The 23,388-nt window shown below is 44.3% G+C and overlaps 1 protein-coding gene across 1 annotated transcript in view; it reads right to left on the reverse strand.

Moving 5' to 3' along the window:
• Positions 1-126: 126 nt before the first annotated feature.
• Positions 127-23,388, reverse strand: part of LOC125023483 (latent-transforming growth factor beta-binding protein 2-like) — an 81,355-nt gene continuing 58,093 nt past the window's right edge. Inside the window, exons 20-41 of the mRNA XM_047610780.1 lie at positions 22,968-23,087; positions 22,702-22,824; positions 22,463-22,588; positions 22,216-22,341; positions 21,885-22,010; positions 21,591-21,716; positions 20,932-21,057; positions 19,911-20,036; positions 19,528-19,647; positions 19,292-19,417; positions 17,501-17,623; positions 16,723-16,851; positions 9,454-9,582; positions 8,140-8,274; positions 6,930-7,127; positions 6,745-6,837; positions 6,260-6,388; positions 5,818-5,958; positions 5,523-5,696; positions 5,170-5,439; positions 3,849-3,998; positions 127-2,211 (exon numbers count right to left, since the gene is read on the reverse strand). Coding sequence (XP_047466736.1) covers positions 2,036-2,211; positions 3,849-3,998; positions 5,170-5,439; positions 5,523-5,696; positions 5,818-5,958; positions 6,260-6,388; positions 6,745-6,837; positions 6,930-7,127; positions 8,140-8,274; positions 9,454-9,582; positions 16,723-16,851; positions 17,501-17,623; positions 19,292-19,417; positions 19,528-19,647; positions 19,911-20,036; positions 20,932-21,057; positions 21,591-21,716; positions 21,885-22,010; positions 22,216-22,341; positions 22,463-22,588; positions 22,702-22,824; positions 22,968-23,087 — 3,092 coding nt within the window. The 3' untranslated portion in view covers positions 127-2,035. The remainder of the gene's footprint in view (positions 2,212-3,848; positions 3,999-5,169; positions 5,440-5,522; positions 5,697-5,817; positions 5,959-6,259; positions 6,389-6,744; positions 6,838-6,929; positions 7,128-8,139; positions 8,275-9,453; positions 9,583-16,722; positions 16,852-17,500; positions 17,624-19,291; positions 19,418-19,527; positions 19,648-19,910; positions 20,037-20,931; positions 21,058-21,590; positions 21,717-21,884; positions 22,011-22,215; positions 22,342-22,462; positions 22,589-22,701; positions 22,825-22,967; positions 23,088-23,388) is intronic.

A 23,388-nucleotide genomic window follows, 5' to 3' on the forward strand; every position in this document is an offset into this window, starting at 1 on the left:
GACAAATAGTACTACAAACCAGAAGAAATGTTAATTTCATTGCAAATAAACATTCTCTAAAAGTACACATGTGAATACAAGGTGTGTTTGGTGCCGGGTTTCAAAGCAAGCAGTCACACACACTGATATTTTTTATGTTTTATTTTGATGACTGATAGTGATTACAGTCAAGAGGTAAACAAAATGAATGAGCATGATATTTCCATTAACCACAGATTTGCATCAAGACATTTATCAAAAGTTATTTGCAGTTTTGAAAGGCTTTAAATATACCAACTAAAATGTTAGACATCTGGTCCGCTTAAGGCAATGATTTGAACAGCACAGTAAAGTGCACTGGGCATCAAGTGAAAACATTTGTACAACTTGGTTATGAATGCAGGTTAATGGTGGTCAACGTCAGTCCTCCAAACTTCAGACTCGTGATTTTCTGTGCTGCCGAGATTTCTTCCGGGATATAAAAAGCTAAAACGTACAAATGGGAGTTCAGAGACCAATACCAATACATTCATGACATACGGATCAAAGAGAGACTATAAGAAATATTGCTCACAATTACTAAATATGTAGCTGTAAAGTTGTGACGCTCAGAAGCCGGTGCTTGCGTTTCAAAAGCATTGTCTTTGTAATGAACATAGGGAGACAAAACGTCTGTGATTAGAACAGTGCTGCCGCTTCCAAAAAATATAATTCATTGTCTGCTCCACAGGGCAGGGTATACACACACACGCACACACACAGTTCCTCTGGTACAGTGTACAGCCACTCTCCTCATACATAAAAAGATATGAAAAAAAAAACATTTTTACAGACATATATAAATCTACAAAGCTATAATGCCAGATTTTTTCTTACTTTTTAAGGTTTATGTCAAACAAAAATATTGGTTGTGCTATAATGCATTAAGAGGATATGTAACAAAAATAATACATAGTACTAGATCTGTACAAAATATACCAAACCTCTCCAACGAAGCCTTTGTCGTTACACGCGTTCGGCTGTGCGCACATGGGAATGTGAGATCTGAAATCCAATTGCTCTGTAGGAAGAAATCCTTTAACCTGTGTGATCGTGGTGCACAAAACCAATCTCTCGGTTTAAGCTGTAATATTTGTGGAAAGTGTTTGTTTTGTTTTGTTTTTTTGTTTTTTTTTTTTTACATAAGAATAAGACAAGTTAATACTGTTAAAAAGGAAAAATTAATCGGGGTCAGTGACTGTGTCCATGCTTTGTTTGAAAATGGTGCACCTATTGCACGGTTTTCAGGAAAATTACATAGATAATCATATACATCTACAGTCTTTCCATGCCCCACGTAAAGGCTGAAGCTTTTATTGTGAAAGTGTGGCTGTGCTGACCTCCCACTTCCTGGCCCAGACTTTCACCTTGCAGCTAATCTTGAAATAATGAGAATTTCTTTAGTTGATTTTCTGATGTTTGTCGACCCTGGCATCCATTCATTCCACAGCCAGTCACAGTGACTGAGCGAGATAATATTGGTGAGAGGTTGGACAGTGATCAACATGCTGACATATGGCTGAAGTCTCAGTTGGTGAGACAAACATGACAAGAGGAATCAAGTAAACCCTCTGGAATAGGATGCTTTCTTAGTTTGCAGAGGCCCGTCAGGTAAATGAAATAAATAATAGCAACAACAAAAACAAGGAGAGTGTCAAGAAAATAATATGGAAAGTATATCTGCATATCAAATTGCCTGGGGTCACTGAATAAAAAAAGATCAGTCCACAAAATCCCTTTAAGGCAAATGGAAATCTGGTGAATACTAAAATCCCATGTAATACATTCACTGCACAATTCCTGGTCCTCCTGAATGTGTATGTGGGGAATATTAATGTGAATGCAAGTGTGTGTGCTTTTAGTATGTACATGTTCGTGTGTAGGGAAACGGGTTTGGACGTTTCAGCGTTGCTGTTTGAGGTTTAGTGCTAGAGCCCTCGGGGGGGAAAAGGGCAGAGGGGATGTAAAGAGATCTTTGAGGGAGCGGGAGAAGTCGGCGCCACGGCCGGCCTCTGTCTCAGTTTCCCGCCTCCCTGAACGCGGACTCCGGGATGGCCGGGATGCATTTGTGCGGCTTGGCAGAGGCCACGAAGCCCGGCAAACAGGTGCACTTGTAGGATCCCTCCGTGTTGGTACACTGCCCGTTCTGACACAAGGGCACCTTGTCGCTGATGTCCTCACACTCGTTTATGTCTGCGGGAAAGACGAGACACGGTCGGTTAGTCCGCGGGGAGATTCCACAGCTGGAACAGCTGCCTGACACACATCTGCTGCATGAGCGGCCTTTTGGGTATGAGAGGTGGGACACTGGAATGTTGAAATAATTTATATTGCTGACTCTTCTTTTATTTCTTCCTTTCTTTCATTTAGACGCATTAAATCACACTGAGTGTGAGGTTTACTCTTGACTATGGAAAGAAGCAGTTGTTTAGTAGTTTAGCAGCTATTTCAGACCAAATCTCATGACCGGTATAAGCAGACTGACTTTGCAGAGACGACAGATATATGACACACCCCAAAACAACAGCAGCCTGCATTATAACAGGGACATGGAAAACCAATCGTGTTGTTGAACTGGTGCAAGCCCACAGAGAGAATGTAAGCAGCAAGTGCAGGTGAATCTGTCATTTTCTTAGCTTACTGTATATAAATAACATGAATTAGCATCACAATTGTTCAAATGGTCTGGAGGGATCAGCCAGAGAAGTCGATCATGGCACTCTGGATGGTAAATAGCTATAGGTACAGGTACGTAGTAGGTATTGGTTGGTTTTTATTGTCTGTGATCATCAAAATATAGATGATTTATTTAGATAAGGGCCTGCTCTTGTTGTCGATCACCGGAAAAAAACTTACCCATAAAGACCTTCCTCTTGCTCATGCCTCACAAATCTGATCACCTGCTGGTTGCCCTGGTTGTAAAACTACAGGATTTGATCGGACAAACCTCACTTGTGAGCAACAGACAACACTGAAGTATTCCCACAAAAGTTCACATTTGGGGGCCGTCACTCATCGCAGAATACCTCATCTTGCATATCTTTACTCAAACATGACGTCATGTTGCGTGTCAGCTGGTCTGGATCGGATGGAAGTGCTCAGAATTGTGGTAAAATTAACAATGCTTTGGTCTAGGTTTGCTTTTGGCCCCCGACAGCTTGTTTGCTCTCTCCTTGTTCTGCACAGGAGGTCCGATTGTCATTCCGTAGCAGTCAAACTCAAACGACCCTCTTATTGTTTATGTCATGATCCGCTAGTGGTGATAGTTATAAAAGGAGGCACGGGCTGCGCGGCTCCCACATGTTTCCACTGTTCAATCACTTTCCTTAGGAAAACGGCTGGCCTTGAAACCGATAAGCCCGTGTGCAGACAGAATACTGTAATCATAGAGTTTCGATACAACAAGACAGTCTCACTTTCATACAAAACAAACACGGCATATTTAAGAGATATAATATCTCATGTAATGCATGTATGGCTAAGATTCAAGGCCTCCTCGCTCTTGGCAGCGTGTGACGAGGGAATTTCAGACCAAAGGGTAACTCACGATTGCACTGCTTTCATGCTTTCATTAAATTCTCATAAAACACAACTTAATACAAGGCTGTTAAATTCAAAGCTTCTCCTTGAGCCTGATGATATACAGCACGAAGAGTCACCCCGTGGAAATTAATTCAAGACCCGACTCAAACCTGGAATGAGAGTTCACTGAGGTTTCAACGAGATTAGATGATGTGATTGATTCCTCTTTTGATTCGACGAAGACCCTGAACCTTGTTTTCAGAGTTCAAATGTGGGTGGTCTTTGAAGGCAGCACAGAAAGAACCCACCTATGCAGGCCATCTTGTCCAAGTTAAGCTCGTAGCCGTCGAAGCAGTCACAGGTGTAGCCTTCCCGCACGCGAACGCAGCGGCCGTTTTCACACCCGTTCAGGACGCCGCACTCCTCCGCTCTGAGACCCTCAAAGCCATCGTAGCGATCTGATTGGACACAAAAACATGCGAGGCAACAAAAAAGCAGCGTTACAGCTGGGACACGCAATTTGTTAAAACAGGAAATCAGCGTAATACACCTTCTTAAGCTGGTGGCAATTCTCATGGTGGTGTAGCATTCATAATGACATAAGACACAGCAGCCAATGCACATTTAAAAAGTGCATTTCTGCAAATGCTTTTCTTTGCATTCATTTAAAAGATAGAAAAAATACATGTGCAGAACTACTTGTGAAGTATCAGGACTTCATTAACCCTTCATCGGACTTATCTGATATCATTTTGTTTTTTAATTACAGTTTTATATACAGTAAACGCTTCTTATGTTCATTAAATTATGTCATTAAGAAAAAGAACAATAACTGTTTACCAAAACACTAGAAGGTTAGTTCATATTCATGGAGCATGTGTGTTTTACATGTGACTCATATAATAAACAAATTAAAGCTGCCATGAGGAACTTATGTCTATCCCCTCTGGCAATGGCAGGAATTACACACTGTCAACACATGTGTCGTACATACATACACCCACGAGCCACAATATGAACATCACAAACCAGTGAAGTAAATAACAACGATGATCTTATTATGACATAATGTTCTTCTAAGAGATCTGGGTGTTTGTGTGGATGTTGCTTCGATACATACCCTTGCTCCGTGGCCCAGTTCTGATGCTCATGTGCCCATTGTAGGCACAGCTACAGCAACTGTGTGTTCTGACGCCTTTCTATCAGATCCAGCCTTGACCTTTTTAGTAATTTGGTCCACAGAGAACTCATCTGTTGGATCAGACCACATAGCCAGCGTTCTCTCCCCAAGCACATCAGTGAGCCACTCTTTATAGCTACTGACCGCTGCACACTGGGAATGGTGCATGTGTATGTCACCATTTGGGTATGCCCTCAGTCAGTTCTGTTCTTTCTGCGATCTCAAATATGTGACACCCCACATCAGCGGTAAATCATGTTTGTCCAATTTCCCTTTTAGCTGGAGCATCAGTAATCTGTTTAGACACTCCCTAGGTTTTTTCATATTTTCCTACAGTCATCTGGCTAGAGCTCTGATACTAATGGACGCTCATTTACATGGAGAAGACCCACGTTCCAGCTACAAATGTTGAATTACTCAGTGAATCAAAACTGTAATCATAAACCCACCAGCATAGGAGTCCACCGGTTGTGGCAGGTGCTCCCGTGGTCGTGGGACGGGAACTCGGACTGGTGGCCGCTGAACGCTGTAGTCATTGTCGTTAAAGAGAGGAACGCTCTCAGGGACGTCATAGGGTACTGCAGGGCCACCGTAATTATCCCAGTACGGAGGACCAAAAGGCTCTGCATTTTCCTCAGGGCCGTACTCATATCCCAATCCCCCTCGCAGACTGTCGGTACCTCCTCTCCGAGGCAGGTTGCACATCACTGCATAGTCATCTGCATAGAGTAGCACACATGGAAGAGTTACAACCAGCATTGATGGATAAACTACATTAGTTCATTATTATTTTATGTCTCACCAGACTCTTTTCCAGGACAGAAGGCGCACTGTCCACTCCAGGCGACGCCGTGCAGGCAGCAGCATTCAGTATAGGTCGTTCTACTTCCCTCGTAGGGACTTGCGCACATGTTGTCCCCCTCGAGTCGCTGCCAGCAAATATCCATGTGCACGTCAGGTTCAACCTCCAAAGTTTCTGCGAGACAGAAAGAGATTGTTTCCACAAAGCGGCAAAAGCAAGATGAACGACAAAAAAAGCTCCTGTGGGGATCCAAAACTATCACAAATTTGCATGTTCTTCTGCGCACGTATAGCACCTTCTGTACTGTTGAGGCTAATGCACCGCCGGCGGGTGCTGTCCAGGACTAGCGGAGGACTGCAGAAACAGTTGAAAGACCCGGCCGTGTTCACACAAGCTCCGTTCTCGCAGGCGCTTTCAAATTCGCACTCGTCGTAATCTGAGAACACACGCGAAAGGGCATAAATCTCCAGTAAAAAATTTAACACGTTAGTATAAATACCAGAGCAGACCATAAATGAGATGAAAAGCTTTCACGATACATTTTTGATTTTAGGCCACTGATTTAGATGTTTTTGTAGAAAATAAAATGGATGATTGCTGGAATTTCATACTGGGTGAGGGCGCACGATACAAGGGCTGACGATAAACACATGAGGTCTGTATAACAACACATAATAGGTTCAGGTTCAGTGTGGTGAAGATGTTTTGAAATGTTAAAAAGGGATGTCATTTCTTACCCACACACTCAAGCCGGATGTTGTCATAGTAGAAACCAGAGCGACAGTAGCAGGTGTAGGTGGAAAAGAGATTGGAACACTGTCCATTCTTGCAAATTTCCGATCCAAACATTTCACACTCATTTGCATCTGAGGGAGGAAAGAGGTTCATACTACATGAGCAAGCAGCAAAGCAACAGTGGTCGAAACATAACACTGCTTCCAAAAGCTTCGGCGCCCGACGTGAAATTCTCTCCGCTTGTACGGAGCTTGTCAGGACACACTGAAATTACAGTGATTAGTCAGATATGCAGGCAGGTATTCCCTTAAACCTGGGGCTAATCGTAGAGACAGCCTCATAAATGTGGCCAGGGATTACGTCTGTCTTTACTGGCTGAAATACCACAAGGTCTGACACTGCATCGTTTTGTGCCAATGTAAAGCTTAATGTGAAGGGAAGCAATAAAAACTCAATAAAACAAGCATGCATGAGCGAGGGTGTGTACCTATGTAAAGCTGTTGTTCTGCAACACTCTGGGTTGTGGAAACCGGCAGGTGCAATAATCCAGTGCCGCGGGGGCACAACTGGTCAAAATCAGCTGGAAAATTAAAATTTAAAAAGCGTTAATCACAGGTGGGAAACATTCTAAAAGAAACAAATGTCTGCGTTGGATTCTCACAAAGCTTGTACCTCTTCCCTGGAGGGGACAGGCGTGGATCTCGCAGTTGTCGCCCCAGCCGGCGCCGACGGTGCAGCAGCACTCCTGCTTTGTTGTGTTGCGCGACAAGACATTGTCGCAGAAGTTTGCATCGTTCAAGTTATAGTAGCACTCCTTCCTCTCCTCGGCTACGGGGGCGGACGGAGGGACGGGTTTGGTGTCAATCACAGCTGTTTATGGACAAAGAAAGCAGAAAAGATAAAGTCTCTTGGTTAAAGTTTGCGAGTAAAGAAAACAGAACTTTTAACTTGTTTCATATTATTTGATTCTTAGCTTAGCTTAGCTTAGCTTATGCTTCACACACCTTACAGCACAGTGCATTGGACAATGTTCTGCAGCTGTTTCTCTGTACCTGCTCCTCACACATGAATAAGTAATTTAAAAAATAGGCTACACCAGTACATAAAGTCTGCATGCTTCCAGCAGACTACCTGCTTTACTGCCGTCCCGCCACTGCTGAGCCTGCTTATTTGGCCAAAGGCATGAGCTCAGGCATTTCGCCCTTAAGCTGCTGGCTTAGCCAAATGGAAACACTGGCATGTGAGTCAACGCACCATTCGCTCTCACATGATTGATTAACACACGTCAAAAGCAAACAGCGGAATGTGGCAAAAACGTACACAAAAGCATAACTGGGGTTTAGCGCCCGGGCAGAAGAAAAAACATCCCCATCGAGGGCGCGCTGCTTAATAATGTAAATATAGCCAATTTGTGTACACATGTGCCGGTCAAGCTGGAGATGTGGTGGTATTTCTAAGGCTCAAAAGACTTATTCTGTTGTTCTGAGACACGCAATGCGTTGCATATTTGCGACCTCTAATTGCCAGTCGCTACACCTCATCCTTGTTTGTCTTGGTGGGAGAATGGGTTTACAGTAACTAGGGCCTTAGGACATTGGCTTGGCTCTAGAGGAGGAGTTACTTCATCGTTTATCTGAGGGATTAGGCTAATTCAAATTTATGTAGGCATCCCACCCAACGCTGGCCCCGGCCTATAAAAACGCATGGAAACAGACAGGTCAAAAGACAGTCTAGGAGACGAGGAGAAAGCCGCGTCCACCTCGTCACCCCTGTTTGGATAATGAGAGATGGCTCATTAAATCAGGGAAAACTCCGTCTCCCAATGATGGGATGGAGAATTAAGTCCCGTGAGTCACTGTGAGTGCTAGACCTGCTCTGTTACCCGTGGAGCGGCACTGGCTGGTGATGGGATCAAATTCCTGATTGTCGCTGGGGCAGATGCACAGGAAGCTGCCATCGAAGTTCTCACACAGGGCCTCCCCGCACAGCGCCATGGACATCTCGCACTCGTTTATGTCTGAGAAAGGCACGAGAGAAGGGCGAGAGGTCAGTTAAGAATCACGCACGTACACACAGGCATGCGCAAAACAAAATCAGAGCAAAGTTTCACATGGCTTTACTGCATGGATAGTGGATATATTAGTGGATCATATCTAAGTTTTTTATATTGTGCCATATGCCATTTATCTCTGTATTATCTATAAAGGGGAGACACAATAAACAGATGATGGATGTCTGCTGATGAACTTCATAGCAAATACTTGAAATATATATAAAAAGACTTGATCTCTTTACAGTTCCAGATTTGTTTGTGGCTCTTAGTCTCAAGAATATTGGTTCCAGCAGTTTTAAATCTTTAAGAATGAAACATAAATAATATTTTGGAATTTCAAGAAAGGCTAAATACTTTCCTAAAACCATTAGGCACTGTAGTCTTTACCAAACATTATTAAAACAGAACAGTGAATTTTGAAGGGACTATTTTCTAGCCGTGGATTAATACACAGCTAGTGGCAGCAGGGGACTGGCTCAAAACACAACGTGTAATATTCAGTTTTTGGTTACACTAACAGTACTTTTTGATACTTTTATTTTTGGTCTTTCCAAAGACAAATATTGCCACACTTTATCTTGTCGTACTTTCATATTTCCCCAAGCCTGTTTGCAGCTCCGAGTACCAATAATCCTGGTTCCCACACGGGTTAAAAAGTGGGTTATATTGATTTTAATTAACAGAAACAAAATGGTTATTAATTTCCTTCACTAGGATATGTTAATTATACATTTGTAAACTATAAATTTTATAGAGACTATTTCAATTGGTAGCAATTGGTGGCAAGATTTGGGTTTGGTTACACTGACTTTTACAGCTGCTTTAACTATTTTTATCAATAAGGAGTTTCCCTAACCCTGTTTGTGGCCATCAGTCCCAAAACTAAGGTTTTGAATCTTAAAAAGACAGGTAATAAAATTACAATTTATTTTCAATTTTAAATTGCTAAATAATGTCCTAAAAGGGCACAGTAGTCTTTAGCAAACATTAATCACACCATTATAAATTCATCGGTCTTTGGCTGCACTGACAGTACTTGTTAATACATTCATTGTTAGTTTTGGTCTTCCCAAAAGCACCAAACACTGAGCATTGTCACACTTTGTAAGCAGCAATCTACAATACCAGACAGCAGTTACACACCGACACATCTGCTCATGTCTCCGGGTGGGTTGGTGTAGCCTCGGTCGCACTGGCAGCGGAAGGAGCCATCTGTGTTCTCGCAGAAGCCGTGATTACCGCAGATGGTTTCATTGGCGCACTCGTCAATATCTGCGAGCCCGCGGAGAGGTGAGCACAACATCAATATTTACAGTGTCAATCTGCACAGCACACTCTCAAACTGCCTCCATAAACACTGCGACGGGGTTCCAAAATAAACAGCACTACCATTCTGACCGTACAATAACAACAGGAATCACTTCCATCATAACATGTCAGAAACAGTGTACAGATTAGACGATACATTAAGAGGCTTTTCAAACTTTGGCCTTCTTCAATTAATCCAGGGAGACTTTTCTCGTGCATCCACACGGTGCATTTGAGTGTATCTGAAGCGCTCTCTGGGAGTTTACAGCCCACAGCCAACACTCAGTATTCACTCAGACACTTTACAAGCAGCTGGAGAAAAATGGAGAATTCAGGTCTGGCACAAAGAGTTTTATTTGTCAGCTTTCTGGCAGCAATTGTTTCCATCCTAATCAATAAATCTGCTAAACTCCATCTCTTTCAAAAGCCCAAGTGGTACTTTGGAAGCAGTGAGATCACAGGAATGTTATGCCTAAAATAGAAGATATACTTAAACCTGGCATGTCTACGGCAGTTTGCATTGAAATAAATCCTAAAACAAGCTTGATAAAACCGTGGGAGGAAATATATGATACGTGTCGATGACAAAGCAGCTTGTCGATCTGTTAACGCTGGACTTTGTAACAGCAGATACTCGACCATTTGGTGTTTGAAGGCAACATTTGTTAGCAATTTCTTACATACAGCTCATGATTTAGTATTTCTTGGCGTCTCCAGAGAGAAAAGAGAGAGGCCAGAGATTGATACTGTAGGGCGGCAAGGCTGATTGTAATTGTTTCAAAAACAATCAGGGCCTTTAATGATCACATTTCGGGCATGTGACATTGGTCAGTTTGGCTTGCCACCAGTTTCTGTCCGTTCCTTCGAGTTTCCAAGTCTGGTGACATCTGTTAGCCAACATGTTTGAAGATTATCTGTCCACGTCAGGGTGTATTTAAAACAAGCCAACATTTGGGTTTTTATTTGTAGACGGCGCACACCTGAACCACACCTGCAAATGGCCCTTTGTCAAGCCCTGCCTCCTCTATGTTACTGATGCCAGGTTAGTCAAACAACAGCTTTGCAGGGATAAATTTTTGTCAAAAAACATTAAAAATCTGTACAGTTGTTGGCATTAAAACTCTAAAATGAGGCTAAACATGAAAAATGCCCAGTTGACACATACTTAAAACTAAAAAAACATGTCATTTTTCCAATGTTAGCACTATTGCTAAAGTTAGCTGTCTCTCCTTCAATTTACCTCTAGACTGGGGGTGTCAAATTTATGACCTGTGGGCATAAACCAGTCCGCCAAACGGTCCAGTCTGGCTCACAGGATGAATTACATGAAAACTGCACAGAAGACAGCTGCAGTTTTTCAATAAAATTGGCACCAATTCCAAATTTGTCCACTAATGTTTTAGGAATTGCGGACATAACACAACCCAGGACTAAACATCACAAAAACAAAGGGAAAAACCTGGAGTTGTCATTATTATGCTCTTATGTTATTGGTCTGACCTCTTTGAAATTAAATTAGGCTGTATATGGTCCACAAAATAAAATGAGTCACCGCCGGTTAACAATGGTAACCATGGTATGAGACCTCCGGTTTTGGGGTCGGCAAACAGTCAGAAGGCCAACAAAGGGTGAGTTGCTCAGATTAACCTTGGTGGTATCCTTTTTCTTTTCACTATTCTGTGATTTTCCAGTGAACACCACCCAAACAAATACCTCAACTCCACACCAGTCATTGAAAAATGGTGGTGAAACGTCTTCAAGAAAACTCAAACCAGTCCAGTTGAATTGTTTCATCTCTGTAAGCCAACTTTCAGTCCTTTTAAACTCCACATTTTAGTAAATACTGTTATTCTAAAGTACATTAACCACTACATATAGTGACTTTTCCTGATCTATATTGATTATGGTCTGCTCTTGCAACAATTAAATACAAATGTATCTGCAACCTCTTTGGAAAAATATGCATCTTTTCTTCAGTTTATAATGAAACAAAGCCGGCAGGTTCCATCAGTGCTTTTCATGACTGAGGGGCCTCTTGACTAATATGATATTAAAGGACACTCCACTATGTCTGTTTTATCGTAAGCATAACTTAATTACTATTTTTTTTTTTTGTTTCCGTTTCATAACAACACTCCATGAATGCTCCATTCAAAGTTTCCATGACTAATAGTTGCTCCACGGGAGTGATCAGAAGAAGAACAGTACGACCTATTTCAAATATGGAAAATAAAACAACTGAGTCACAGTGGTTTGAATTTAAACCTAAACTGCAGTTCGATCAATTCCTCAAAACAGTCTCCTAGCTTTAATAAAGACAAGATGTTCAGATGCTCACAATAAACTGACTTTTAGTGTGAAAAGCACCATCATTCACATAGTGTCAAAAACAGTGTATCTGGCCTCTGAGCGCTCATAAAGGTAGTATCAGTTGGAGAAAGGACTAAAGTGCTTCAGAGAAACCGCAACCCATTGATCTGAAAATCTCACTTGGCCAGGGCTCTGTCTTGTCTTCCAACGAAGACAACTGCTTTCTCAGGTTTGCTGGGGGGCCGATCCTCTTCTCAGTGTTCCTAACTTGACTTGGCCGCTTCTCTAACATGCCTCTGGGGTCAGAGGCAGGGGCTCCCACAAGCTAATAAAACTGCAGAGACAACATTGTCTTTGTCGTTTTTAAAACCTTTCACAGGAAATGCTGGAAAGGAGCAAAATTGCTAGAATACATTCGTGGGCTCAGATGGCTGCAAGATGACAGAGTTAGAACGGACAGTCACATAATGAAAACCGCCAACCCTCTGGATTTGCATTTTGCGACTGAAGGCTTGAGATGCCAGAATACTTAAAAAAAAAAATCTGTGTAAGTGAATAAATATATTTTCGAGAAGAATATTCCCAGAGCTTGGTCAATAATACTCTTAATATTGGATATCCTAATTTAAGGAACATTTACTCAAGTGTGAAGAGCATAAGTGGAGTCAGAAGTGAACGTTGGAATGACAACCAGCTGGGAGGTCCAGAGGGAAAAAGCGATGAAAGCTCTGTGCTAATAGAAAAAATAATCAAGTCCTTTTCATTCATGTGTAACATGGAACCAAATCTGATGCTAACCGCATGTTATTCTGAGATGCAATCAAAGTATCACATGAGAACATCAAGACCAAAACAGTTTTAGTGGCTTTTGTGTATCTGGTAGTGTTTGAGTGATAGTATTACATGATCAGCCTGTTAGAGCTGTCATCTGTGTGGAGAGGCGGCATGCTAATCAGGGCGCTAATGATTTGTGGGAACTAATGCGCAACACAAAATGAGATAACTCCACCAAGAGATGCTCTCACTACAGCAGGACACGGGGTTCCTTCCTTTCCTTCCTAAAGTCTTTCCATTTAATTATCAGTTACGTCAGGACACATGAAGCGATGCAAATTGCCCGAGAAGAAGTGAGGCAGTGAAGGAAGAGGAGGGTAAGAAGTTCAGCCGAGATGGGAGAAGATGACGTGATGGGTCGACCCAGGTCCAATAAGCAATAAGCACCTATCCTGATGGTCCGGCCCACGGGAACATGCTTCCTGGATGTGGTGATGCTGCGATTTGGGTAAGAGCCTGACTCCGTGCCATGTGTTAATTTAGAGCACATGGTGGTGAACAACAAGTATATAGGGATAAGTGACTGTTGGCTCACCCTGCACAGACCACACTTCTCCCATATTCTATGGGCAACCCCTTGCCTGATTGGACCCACATGCAGAGGTTATTTCACACGCGACTCAGAGAGCACGAGGTGAGGTATTTGTTTTCAGGGAAGCACGTTTTTTGGGGGCTTTATCTGATATTAGACCTACATCCTGGGGCCATCTTATCATATCATGTCTCCTAAGAAAAAAAAAAACATCTTACATGAGTGCAGCCGTGCGAGGAGTTGCACACATGGTAAAGTCTTCACGTTTCTATACATTTACAGCGGTGGGAGGTTGGCAAGAAGGCGACCGCAGACAATTTCCGCCCCTGGGCTAGGCTTATTAAAGACAAGGCATAGCTGGAGGGAGTTTATGAGCATGACGGTGAATTAAAGCTAAAAACAATGACCTGAAAAGTACGCCCACGCACACACAGTACGCCCTTCGTCTTGTGTACAGCATGACGGTAGGTTAGTGGGTGACGTTTGCTGCAGGGAAAAAAAAAGAAAAAAGTCCCTTTTGTGTCATGACCTCTAAATCTAAATGAGCGCAGCGGGCAGAGCCAATGCCAACCGCTGCCCCTTCGGAGGCTGGTAAGTGAAAATAAAACAACGCCCCTCTCAGCAGCAAATTACAGCGTCTGGACTCTTCTTAAATATTTGATGATTTTTACAAGCAGACAAAAATGCCCCAGAGTTATTGAGCTCCCTCCTAGGACTTTTATTGAGGTGACGGCAGCATCTCCCACAACTTCCCATCGCTGAGGTGAAACAAGCCACTATTGTGGAGTGTTGAGGGCCTGGTCCTCAGACTGGGGCCTGTGAGTCAAAGCAGAGTTGTTTGCAGGATCTAGTGAAAACACAAACTGCCTCGCAACAGGAGAGAGATGGTCATACCTCGGCACCCGTACAGATGAGTTCAGCTGAGGTGCTGTGACGTCACATGGGGAGTCAATGGGGAGATTTTTCAAACAAGCCTCATGTAAAGACCTCATCTCAGGTTGAAAACAACACTTGTCAGTGAAAGTCCCCAACCCCTTGAGTTACATGATTTAACAACTAAAATCCACGTGTCTGAATTTTTAAGCCACATATTTCCTTTAAATACACATTAACGTGAATCTAACATATTTTAGTAAAGGGATAGCTTAATATTGAATGCAACATGATAATAATATATATTTATAAATAGGAGGCGGCACAGCAGCTCGGTGGTTAGCACTGATGAAAATACGCTTATCCAGTGTTTTCCCACAGGCTGAGACTCAGTGGTGGGTGGCACAGTGTGTTTATAGGGTGGGAGAGCAACTAGGGTTACATTCTGTGTCTCCAATTGACAGATGTTCTCTAAATACCTCTAGTACCGCTAGTCTCCTTTCTTGGCCAGCAGACTAGAGGTTAAATTGAAAATAGGTAAATAAGCCATTCTAATGTAAGATATACCTAATTTGAAACTGAATTAATCTAACTAAATAGAGTCACTGTACGTGAATCTCAAAATGCTCGTTTAACCGCTATGGCCGTGCTCCATTTAGGCTGGCCAGGGCCCTGGTGCCGCTCACGTTGGCCCGGCTGGATGTGTTGTGACACATGAAATGAAATAAGACCACAATTAATTTTATCAATTACCCTGCTGTGACAGGTCAAAATGGCTGTTGTGAGAACTAATCTTCAGCGGTGTGGACTGACGCTCCATCTCCCGCCAAGTTGCAGGAAAAAACCTATGAGTGAGCCAGGCCGTAGAGTGTGAGAGAAAAGATCGCAGACACTGGCCTGGCTTTACGGCAGAAATGGGCGTAAAGCAGTTTGAGGCTTTATTGATTAAATGGCAGTGTGTCATCCAGAACTTAACATGCAACTAAACCTAGTAGGAAAGTATATTTGAATCACACACCCTTCATCACTACGCTGATATGAACCTATATGAGCTCCTTAGCAGCGTTTTGGCACCGGCATTAAAGGAGTGGAGGTGAGCAGCTGGTTTCTATCAGCCCTTATCACACCACAGGCCTCTGCACTCTTCTGCTGGTGCCAGACAAACAACATCATGAAGTGCAGCGATGAGGCAGCCACACATAGTCGGGACCCGGGGGAGATATGGAGGTACGATCTGTCACTGATCGACGTATTCTCTCCTGATCTCCATCGGTTGATAGGCCGATAAAAAAGCTCAGGGTCATGAGAACATGTGAAGACGTGCTGCATCTCTGCAGCCGTTTCCGTCTGTGGTTGCCGTTCTCTAACACATGCGCGGGGATGCAAAAAACAATAAAAAACTGTAAACCACATGCACACACTCTCACACGCATGCACACAAACACCCACAAACACCCACAGCTTCTATTTGCAGCCCGACACGTCATTCCATTCTGATGCTCTCAGACTGCTTTCCACTACTCCCCTGTCACTCTCCAGCGAGTGTTTGGCTCCTGTCTTAATGTGAGGAAAATATGTGGCTTTCTGTTTTAGTCACTCATAGTCCTCATAAGCCCACTTTACTGTTTTATGGTGCTATGAGAGTGGCAAAGACAAGGAATACTTCGCCACACAATAAAACGGAATAAACATTATTGTGAATTAAACCACATCAACATCTTCAGCCCAAGTGGTTCAGTGCTGCCAGTAAACACATGAGTCCTCATGGAATATGGAAGGTCGTAGGGATGAACCTGTTGTCGTAAGCACAGATGTAGCTTATGTAACCCAGCCGGCCACGGTAGGTGATCCGGCTCCTCCACAGGGGGGGACGAGGAGATAAGGGACCGTCCAAGCTAGCCTCAAAATACCTATCCTCTCTTAAATGAAGACAAGCGGTGATCCAGTTCCACCTCGTGCCTCTCCATTAGCTCTGATATGCCAGAGGGATGAGACTGTGGAATTGTGTTTCGCATCCAATGACAGTGCGCTCCCATCTCTAGAAGGCCAGGCCAATTTCAGGGGCCGTTTCTCATCATCTCTCTCTCAAAAGCTCATGGTCTTTTTTGTGTGGGAAGGCCCAGAGCACTTGATAGTTTTTGATTTAGATCAGTCTCTATGTCTGCGTGCCAAACTGATATCACTATCCCAAAGAGCAGAGCCGAGGCTGCGCTGTATCTTTAGCCACTACACAAATAGTACATTGATTGAACTCAGGTCTTGTAGAGTCCAAAAATAGAGAGAATCTTACAAAAAAGAAAATAACTGGTATATTTGAGTTTTCTTGAAGATGTTTCATCCCTCATTTCACGCGGCTTCTTCATTTCTAAATGACTGGTGGTCGTCGCTATTTCTAATTGGTGCATCTGTGGGCGCTGCCCACCTGAAACTCCCTTAAACTGAAACTTAGAGTATACCTGGGTGGTTTTCTTTTTCCATAATTAGTGGTTCTCTAACAACCTATTAATGGCCAGAAGCTCTCCAGGCCAGGGTCAGAATGTCAGTCGTTTTCTTACCACAGTCTGCGGTGTGCTCTCCTTCAACCCCCGGCTGACAACCCATGAAGCACCGGTAGGAGCCGAAGGTATTCTCACAGCGCCAGGTACCACACACCGAGCTCCCAAACTCTTTGCACTCGTTTTGGTCTGCGCGGAGGAAAAGAAAGAGGGAGAGACAGATGTTGGACAGTAACTGACAAATAGAGGCGCAAGCACAACCACATGTGCAATCAAGCTGCAACACACACTCCACATACAAACTCATATTCCCTCCTGCTACTCCTCTGCTTCCAGTGTAATGGCTGTGCAGCAGGAGTCGGCCAGGAGGCCTGTGGTGTAGCTGTCCTCAGTAAATGCAGCAGGCAACGGTAATGGCCAAGAACAATATTATCACAGCAACCAAAGAACTTGTGAAGGAGCAAAAGGGAGACGTTCCAGAGGGAGAAACACCTCCTGTTCACAATGGGGTCATTCATACTTGCCTCTTGGGAGAGGGAGTTCAGGGCTCCAGCCACGTAATCCAGGCACCCCTCAGCCCTGAGACCACTGCGGAAAGCCTCTAAGCCAGGCTTGGACACTCTCACTGGAGCCTGGTCCTCATGCGGTATAGATAATCAATCATGGCTAACTGCGCTATACCAGTATGCTTAAGCCTAAATGTAGCGTGACGATCAAACAGCTAATGCTGACATGCTGGTTTACTCAGAAAGAAGAAATTTCAGGGCAGGGGTTTGCTTCAGTGACCGGCAACGACAAACACGAGTGGACAACACGGGGGAGTTTCATTCTGTCTCACCTTCACAGTCAGCCGTGTCGGAGTCGAACTTGAAGCCAGCCTCGCACAAGCACAAGAAAGATCCATCGGTGTTGACGCACTGTCCGCGCGCGCACACGTTCTCTTTGCTGCACTCATCGACATCTAGGGTGAAAAAAGAGCGGCGGGCAAATTAAGAAAGATAACACAGAAAGGGTGGGTCAAAATCTCGTATGTATTGATTACCGCTAAATATCCACACATATCCTATGTCTTCATTAGGTCATCAGGGAACACCACTCCTTCTCGCAAAAGGAATGTGTAATCAAGCGCTTGCCTGAGCGCAAGATGCATTGGCCCTTTGGAGAACTTAATGGTATACTGGCAAACAGGAAATGAAGGATGAAAGAATACCTCAGCTTCTCAGGCTGAGAACATTTACTTCAGACTCGTAAAAATTAATTATGATTTCTGCATTCTTGATTAGCTGTAGCTGGGTGGATAACTCCAGCATTACAGCATACCTTGTAGGGTACTTGGAAACAAGGTAAAAGGTGGAGGGAAGGCAGGAAATCCATCGCAAGGGAAAATGCCTGTCTTTGTTTTCCAACCTTTGACCATCAGACAAATCTTTTGGGGAGGACAGGGTAAATACCCATTTGCAAAGACAGGGGGAAATAAAAAAAACAATAATCCAGACTCTAGGTAAACACATAAATATGCTGTGACTGGATAGTTTTGGATTTAATTCAAGGGCTTGGAGAGCCGTACTGAAAGACACAGCAAGGCTATGGCACAACCTGTTGATTTGGATTAGATGTGTTTCAGTCTGCTGTCGGTCTTTTATTACACATGTTCTGTTTTTGCTGAAAGACTGGTCTGGTCAAGGCCAAGCATCATTTTGGCATCACCTGACTAAATCCATCTTTCATTCCCACAGTCGCACAAGCCTCCTTGCTTCCTTCTTCTCCCACTGCAGGCTCATGTCAGAGGGATCTGGCTTTCATTGTGTCAGTGCTGTACACACAATGGCAGACTGCATGAAAATATACGACAACTGCTGATTTATAGGATAATTAGGGCCGAGTATTTGTTGTGGCGGGCGGCCAAAGTACCTGATGCAGGCCGGGCAATTTGCTCAGAGCCTGTGGACGGTATCTAAAGGCGCTCCGAGGCCAAAGACTCAGAGGAAGAATGTCCCTGCTCAAGGACTGACCCCAGTCGTCTAGTGTGAGTAAATGTTGCTCATTACAGGACCATGTCAGCGTCTTGCAGGAGCCTGGACCTGAACTACGAACCTACCTGCTTCACATCATGACAGGATATTTCACTGCTGTTTACTTAACTTCACTTATTACTTACAAGACCCACCAGAAACAACACTGATCCAATTCTGAAATCCTAGCCAGAGTTATTTAATGTATTTTTACAGCAAAACGTTCCAGTAGAAAAATCTATTTTAGTTGATGATCAGATTTTTTTTTTCTTTCTTTCTTTTTTCTAAGACCAGCGGGTCACTGGGTGCGGCTCGAATAACATCAAACTGATGTCCGAGCTGAGACAGTTGATGAGGCCATGGCCCATTACATGTAAAAAAAAAAGCCCAGCCTGATCACCCATGCCAGGGGTCGTAGGGTTGGCCTCAGCACCCAGGACATTATGGTGAGAACAGGCTGTCTGCACTGGACTGTACAAGCCAACAAAGTTTAAAAAAAAAAACATTATTAGCTCTAACTCTGAATCTGCCTCACCCAAGAATAAAAAACCCATAAAATAATCTGAATAATGAGTCCTCATTACTGTTGCCGCTCTGGCTGCAGAGTGTAACCGTACCTTGGCAGCCGCTCCTTCCATCGATGGTGGTATATCCGTCAGGACAGACGCATAAGTAAGAACCCTCAGTGTTCATGCAGTCTCCTTCTCCGCAGATCCCACCGATGGTTAAACATTCATTGATATCTGTCGCAAACAAGCACAAGTCATGCAGCTGTGTCAATATGCCCACATGAGGTAAGCCATGAGAAAGACCACTAATGGTATATTTCACGGGCCTACGTGTGCGCTTGTACCTCTGCAGGATTTGTCGTCAACCAGCTCCAGACCAGAGGGGCAAGAGCAGCTGTAGGAGCCGATGGTGTTGGTACACTGGCCTCCCTGACAGAGGCTGCCGTCCTCGCATTCGTTCACATCTGAAATGACACGCACAAAGACGTCAGCGCCGTGACACGCTCGCACCGGCCGTAAATCACTGGTCTCATTTCAAATCTGCCCATGTTTTGTCATCGGGACGAAGCGCTTCCAGACCACAGTGCACATGTCAGAAACGCCATGCATCATCCACAGAAGTAAGTATAGTAGGTCATAACATGCTGGAACAGTTGACTGCGGCAAAACGACCGCGTTGGGGATCGTAAATTTTAGTGACCAAGGCGAGCCACCCACTGCACCGCACCTTCACATGAGAGCCCGCTGGGTGCCGCCGCGAAGCCCGGGTCGCAGGTCGTGCAGGAGAAGGAGCCCTCTGTGTTGGTGCAAACGCCCAAGGGGCAAACACCTGGAGTCTGGCACTCGTCAACGTCTGAGAAGATAGAAGGAGGAGAGGTTAGCTCCGGGTTATCATCTCAAGAAAAAGAGGCTGCTGTGGAACCCGCTTTTTGTGCTCCCACTGTCTTATCAGCTCGAAAGTGTGACTCAGCTCAGCCGAACATACAGTAAGCAAAGCTCTCTTTATTAGATCGCACTGACAGTGTTTTATTAAAAAGGGTGGAAAGGTAAGTATGTGGGACGGTCATCGAATCCAAAACAGCAAGCTATTACAGGTGCCGTATAATTACTGAATCTACAAACAGTCGCTGGCTCGCTGTTACGCGATCACTGGAAATTCCTCAACCCCGGCTCAGATTGTGTTTCCAAAGGAGAAAATAGTGCGGGCCATTGTTAACTGATTGAGATGGCTCCCTCCTGCCTTTGGGTGAACGGAGCGAGCGCAGGGCCGAGGAGTGGCTGACTTCATTTCAAATTAAGCCCTCAATATTTTCCATGGCATCAGAGGCATCTATTAAAATCCTATCAGAGCCTGACTTGGACACTGGCTTGTTTTGTAAAAACTTTTTCCCAGCACAAAGACAAATATCAGTGGGGGATATTCCTCTCGGGCTAGACCCACACTTCCACACACCACAGTATGCTATACAGGACTAACTGAGAACATGTTTGAGTCCGTTTAAATAATCATTCCCCTTCTGCTTCCCATGAAGTCATGACAGATCCAGCCTCACTGGCTTCGTCAACGCAGACAGCTTCCTTGCATTGATCTCATAAATCATGTCATGACAAATTACTGAGGACTGTAAAGATTTTCTATAATCATGTTCTGGCCATATGCATTCCTTTTCTTCTTCTGTGGTTCAATGTTGACGACAGAGGCACGCGAAAAAAAAAAACTGGTGTCAGCAGGTAAATAAATACATTACCTTCGCAGTTGTGTCCCTCCTCAGACAGCTGAAACCCAACTTCACAGCTCCTGCAGGTGTAAGATCCCTCCGTGTTCAAGCACAGCTGGCCCGGGCACAAGTTAGCCACCAAGCACTCATCAACATCTGGACCCAAAATACATAAGACACATCATAGTCCAGATTAGCATCTCTGGCTCCAAATAAATAAAGCTCGCCAGTTGTAATCACTTAGACACGTAATCACTGGAGCTAGGAATTACAAATGTCGACACCTCTATCTTCTTTGAGCAATCTGCACGGCATTTGAATGACATCATCTTGTTCTATTTGAGGGATGGTGTCTCATTGTGTTGAGAAAAGATCAGATGAGTGGTGCCAGAGGCAGAGGGCTCCAGGAATCCAGCTATGATGTGATGTCTAGGAGTATTTTGGACTTTTGGGCTCAGATGAAGGGACTCTGGAGGCGAGCTGTCACACCTGATGCTGCTTACATACAACCTGAACCATCTGTTAAATGGAGCTGGCACGTTTCGCCACAGCTGTGTCTGTGAGACAAGGTCTGGCATGTTTAAATGAAAGAAGAGGACGCGCGCGCACCTGAGCTCTAAGTCGAAAAAAAATGAAAAAAAAAATGCACAACACATTCCTGCACAAGTGCACGCAGTCGGAAGCCTCACCGTCGCATTGCCGTCCGTCCTCGGAGACTCTGAAACCGGGCTGACAGATGACACATGAGAATGAACCCTCTGTGTTTGTGCATGTTCCCTGGGGGCATGTGGTGGGCAGCGCACACTCATCAATATCTGTTGGGAAACAATACGCACGCTTTCACTGGAAGGCCTAGCTGTATTCATAGCCAAGCACAAAAATGATTCATGGAGGAAGAAGTATTTTATCAGCATTGGTTCCGTGACCCTGAATTTATGATCCACTTGGTGTTATTTGTGGCGTGTTGCATTGAATAAACCGACCTTGGCAGAGTTCCCCGTCGAACGACACTCTGTAACCTGCAGGACAGTTCTCGCAGGTGTAAGAGCCTTCTGAGTTTAGACAGATCCCGTTGGCACAGGTGGACAGGGACTGGCACTCATCAATATCTGAGCCAAACAGACGCACACCAGCACAGACGTGAATTGACATCAGTGTGAAAAATGAATGAAAGATATGTGAAGGAATGCAGCTGCAAAGAAAATTTAAGTTTATTGCCAAACTGCCCAGACGAGTTGAGTGAAGACCTCAACAGTCGCGCTGATACAAATGGTTTTTTAGCGAACGAGGAGCGCAGCAGGACACCGAGCTTACCTTCACACCTCTGCCGGTCCTGAGACACTCTGTAGCCCGCCTTGCATCTGGTGCAAGTGTAGGATCCCTCCGTGTTCGCGCACACACCTCCTTGACACAGGTCGCCCTGGGCGCACTCGTCAACATCTGGAAAACAGAGCAAAAAAAATAAATAAATAAAAACTCACCCAAATTCACCACAAGTCGGTCAGAAAACATCATCACCAAAACTGCAGTTTAGTGTAAATCGTTAGACAGCCGATTATACCTTGACATCTCAGTCCGTCAGCAGATGGTCCGAACCCGGGCCTGCAGTTCTGGCAAGTGTAGGAACCCGCCGTGTTGAGGCAAATTCCCGCAGGGCAAGCGTTCGCAGTTGCGCACTCGTCGACGTCTAGCGAAAAGAAACGATTTGCAGACATTACGCCGCCGTCGAGAGAGCACCACGACATGACGAGCGTGCAGTGATAAGTTACACCCAACAGCTCAGCATAATCTTTTGCAGACCTTCACAGGATTTGCTGTCTGAGGTGACTCGGTAACCATGGCTACAGGTGCATCTGTAAGCGCCATCCAGATTCGCACAGCGGCCGTGGAGACAGGCTCCAGGAAGCGCGCACTCGTCCACATCTGGAGGGAACATACAGAAGGGGAAAACAGGATGACCTCAAAATTTGAAGACGACCCCGCTGACTCTTTGTGCTTCTTTTTTTAAAAAAATAAATGGTACTGCAAGGATTATGAAAAATCACTGATTATAACATCTCACTGACCTTGGCAAACATTGTCTGAGGAGAGTTTGTAGCCCTGGAAACAGTTGCACCTATAGGAGCCCTCTGTGTTGACGCACCTGCCACGGCCGCACACTGTTTGGTTCAAGCATTCGTTTTCATCTGAGGACAGAATGGGTTAGACATATTTGAGCCAGGAGCTATCAGGTTTCATCTTGTCATTGTTTTTATGCATGACCAAGAGCCTGTTCACAGGAAATATCATAAAACCTCACAAATTTCTCACAACTTTTCCGGTATCTCTTATTGTAGACTTATTTTCCATAAAATCACACCATAGCAATACGCCACTGGACCTAAATGAGAGCTTCTGTCTAATCTGTGTGAATTAACCCTTTAACAAAAAGATAAAAATGCACAATTGATGACCCTCCCCGGTCGAAATGAGGCCTTCAGAGCGGAG

Source organism: Mugil cephalus, chromosome 17 (assembly GCF_022458985.1).
Source record: "Mugil cephalus isolate CIBA_MC_2020 chromosome 17, CIBA_Mcephalus_1.1, whole genome shotgun sequence".
Lineage (NCBI taxonomy): Eukaryota > Metazoa > Chordata > Actinopteri > Mugiliformes > Mugilidae > Mugil > Mugil cephalus.